Raw genomic sequence first — 3,429 nt, forward strand, 5'->3', positions numbered from 1 at the left:
CAGTCAGCTCTCTCCATAGAAGTATCCAAAAATGATCTACAAAACCAATCAAAAGCCTCAGACATTGTCTCTCTATTGTAGAGGAAGAAAAGAACTGGAAAATTTGTTGAAGTGTCGTTCAGTTGGGCAGGAGAGCTCAATTGAGAAATTGCTCTACCAGCATGATTTTCAAACATGTTTAAAAATTCCAAAACAGATACATTCATGGTAGAATAGAGTTGTGTAGATTCTCCTACAACTTGTTTGTTTGGAACCTTGTACAAAAACTTTTGGGCAATAAAATCTTCAGTAACAGCTGGGAAGAATGATGAGGAAGATGCACTCAATACATTATTAATCAATGTTGTAACATAGCTGGTCTGAACAGTAGCTAAGGCATGAGCGGTACTTGCTGAAGATTCATTCAAATATCTATACCTAGCTTGAATAGAACGAATGTGATTGGCCATAATGCTTGGAGCACCAGCTATTGAGCAAATCTTTTCTTCTAACACTGTTCTACTGGTAAATTCTGACGAAAAGACCAGAGACATTGTTAATAAAATTAATAAAACAAGGAATGAAACAATCACAAACGGTAAAAATGTGAAATAATAGGATTTTCTGTGTTCTGGAGTGTTGATTGAATTTCTATAGAAGGCTTCTTGTTTCATTGATTCTTCCATTCTTGCACTGATCGAATCCCAGTTATCTACAACTTCATCGAATGATACTCCATGTTTCAGAGTGTCTGATTTCCTTCTTTTCATAAGTGATGACTCTTCTGAGGCACTGGTATAAGGAACTACTCTATTACTTTTTGAATGAGACTGCTTGTTGGTTTTGGATTTCTCTTCCTCAATTTGATTAGCCTCCTCATATAATTCATTGGCCACTTCAATCTCAAATCTAAATATCTCCAAAAAGTATGCGTAAGCTCTCAACAGGGTCTTGTTGTTCATATTGGTATACATGCAATTCTTGTATGCATTTTCACAAAATATTATCAAATTATTGGATTTTCTGTTAATCTTTTCAAGTTTGTCCTCAGAAGGATTTTCACTGGAAAGCTCTTTGAAAAATTCCTGGTGCAATGCCAGTATCTGAGATTGTTTCTTATCGAGTCTCTCTAATAATTTTTTAACTTCATAACTAACATTAGCATAATTCTCAGAGTTGGCTTCAATCTCTTTGCATCTCAAAAAGTAATGGAAAACTTGAACGAAATTTGGGTTTTGTTTCAAACTCTTCTCATTATTTCAACTGCAAGGGCTGTGTTTCCACTTTCTGTGGTGCTAGCTGGGGCATTATTACCAACAAAGCTTGCTGCCATGATTAACAAGTTGACATCTGTAACACTACGTAAGTTTGCTGATTTGATGAATTTTCTTGCCAACTCCAAATCTGAACCTTCTCCACCCTTTGTTTTCAATGTGTTAAATTTAATGAACATGATAATACTCTTGTTCATCTTTTTTGTTGTCAATTCAGAGACAATATTGGATACGGAATGGCTGTCTGAAAAGTATTCGTTCAATACTGTTCTTATCGATCTCATCTTTAGTCTTGTATAAATTTCCATAATCACATATCCAAGTATGAAACCAACAATCATCAGAGCCAATGTTATTCCTGTTAAGATTCCTCCAATTAATTCCTTGTCAATGGTTGAATCTCTTGTGACAAGCAAACAAACAAGAGGTCCTAAACTTCCCAAAGCCCTTGAAACTCCAACTCCACAATAAACACAATTCTCCCACCTTCTGTAGAAGGGTATTGCCACAAATAGTGAAACAATAAAGAGAATGCTCAACAAGAATTTGATACCAGCGGAAATAACACACAACTCATAAGTTAAAACTACTGTCAGTATGATACCAACTTGGTTATTGAGTAACAAGAGACATAGTGGATAAATTCTATCTAGTACGAATACTGTCCTGGTTCCTCTTGTTGGAATAGTTTCATATACAAGATAAAAACCTAATACAGAAATACCTAGTGTCAAAATTGCCCCTATACATCCAATAACAATGAGACCAATGTTAACAGAGGCTGTAAATAATGGTGTTGTGAAATGTTTCATATAAATTTCGGTTGATGATGATGTGGAGAAGATATTCATGTTAACAGCTAGAGGGTATGTATGTACAAAAAGCATGAATGGTGAAAGTATAATTACAATTATTATGAATAGTCTGGATACCATTTTGATTTTGTCATTGTATCTGCTTCCATTCTTGATTCCTACTCTGTATGCATAAAAGCAAATCAAACATAGAATTTCAACGAATAGCCATATTGCAGAAAATGTATAAACTAGCTCATAAGGATAATATTGTATTCCAAAATCAAGAGGAAAATGCAAAACTCTCCAAATCCAACCACCAACAACACCCCACATTGCTCCACTACTCTCCTCACTCGCAGTCGTTGTTATTGAACAGGTTATCAAAGAATAGTATATCATGTAAATATGTAACATAATCCATGCGACTGCTTGGTATTTGCTCTTGATGAAAGATTCATTCCTCTTGAAAGAAACAATAAATTCAAATATGGAATTACGAAATGCTAGTAATGGTGATTGAGGATTTGTAAAGGCTGATGATGAATAACTGGTATTACTTCCCACATAGGAAGCTTCACCCTTATTCATTGGTTGATTTGCAACTTCTTCATCTTGCGAGTTTTTGATGGGTTTTCCCCAATATTGGTCATCATCTTCATCTTCCATCAAATTCTTTGTGCTTCCATGTGAGGATGGTGTTGGAATAGGTGAGGAATGATGTTGTTGATGTTGAGAATGATGTGGATCTAAATGATGCACAGATGTATTGCTCTTGTCTCGCCTTATCGAGATGGGCTGAGGATCATCACCATTGCCCAATGTTGTTGTTGTTGTATTGATGTGAGGGTGAGACATCGAGGGGTTTTTTTCTTAGCTTTTTTCAACTACAAGTATCTTATATTTTGGCGGGAGTATAATGTCGCTTTTAGAGACGGCATCGCACATTTGAGACCTTAATCAATGAATTGTGCTCTCCAATTTAAAAATTTCCCTTTGCATCTTAATAAGCTGAGAATGATCGGTTTTGTCCTTCTGCCGAGATTCTAAACCCGCTTATGTTCAGATTTCAATTGAAGGGAGAAGATATGATATTCCAATGGTAATGTGGGCGTATTATTGTGTGTTCATTATTCATTGTATTTTACAATTATTACTGCTCTAAAGAGAGAGATTATCATTCCGTAACAATTGTTTTGTGCTTGCGAGATCGTATTAAATATTAATTATTTTTGTTACTGTAATTTATACGTCTTGTTTTGGATTAATCTCTACAGGTTCTTTGCTGAGAACATTTGTGTTGTTCTTTTAATTATTATTATTAATATATTTCCTAATCGTCTGATGAAGAAGAATACATGTTGTTGTTTTTGTTTTGAATA

At 34.8% G+C, this 3,429-nt stretch overlaps 1 protein-coding gene across 1 annotated transcript in view; it reads right to left on the reverse strand.

The window, feature by feature from the left end:
- NAEGRDRAFT_54380 (uncharacterized protein) overlaps nucleotides 1–2,905 on the reverse strand; it is a gene marked incomplete at both ends in the record, with an annotated part of 7,666 nt that extends 4,761 nt beyond the window's left edge. Inside the window, 2 exons of the mRNA XM_002669181.1 lie at nucleotides 418–1,176; nucleotides 2,382–2,905. Coding sequence (XP_002669227.1) covers nucleotides 418–1,176; nucleotides 2,382–2,905 — 1,283 coding nt within the window. The remainder of the gene's footprint in view (nucleotides 1–417; nucleotides 1,177–2,381) is intronic.
- Between the last annotated feature and the right edge of the window lie 524 nt (nucleotides 2,906–3,429).

The sequence above is a fragment of the Naegleria gruberi genome (assembly GCF_000004985.1).
Source record: "Naegleria gruberi genomic scaffold NAEGRscaffold_86, whole genome shotgun sequence".
Lineage (NCBI taxonomy): Eukaryota > Heterolobosea > Eutetramitea > Acrasida > Naegleriidae > Naegleria > Naegleria gruberi.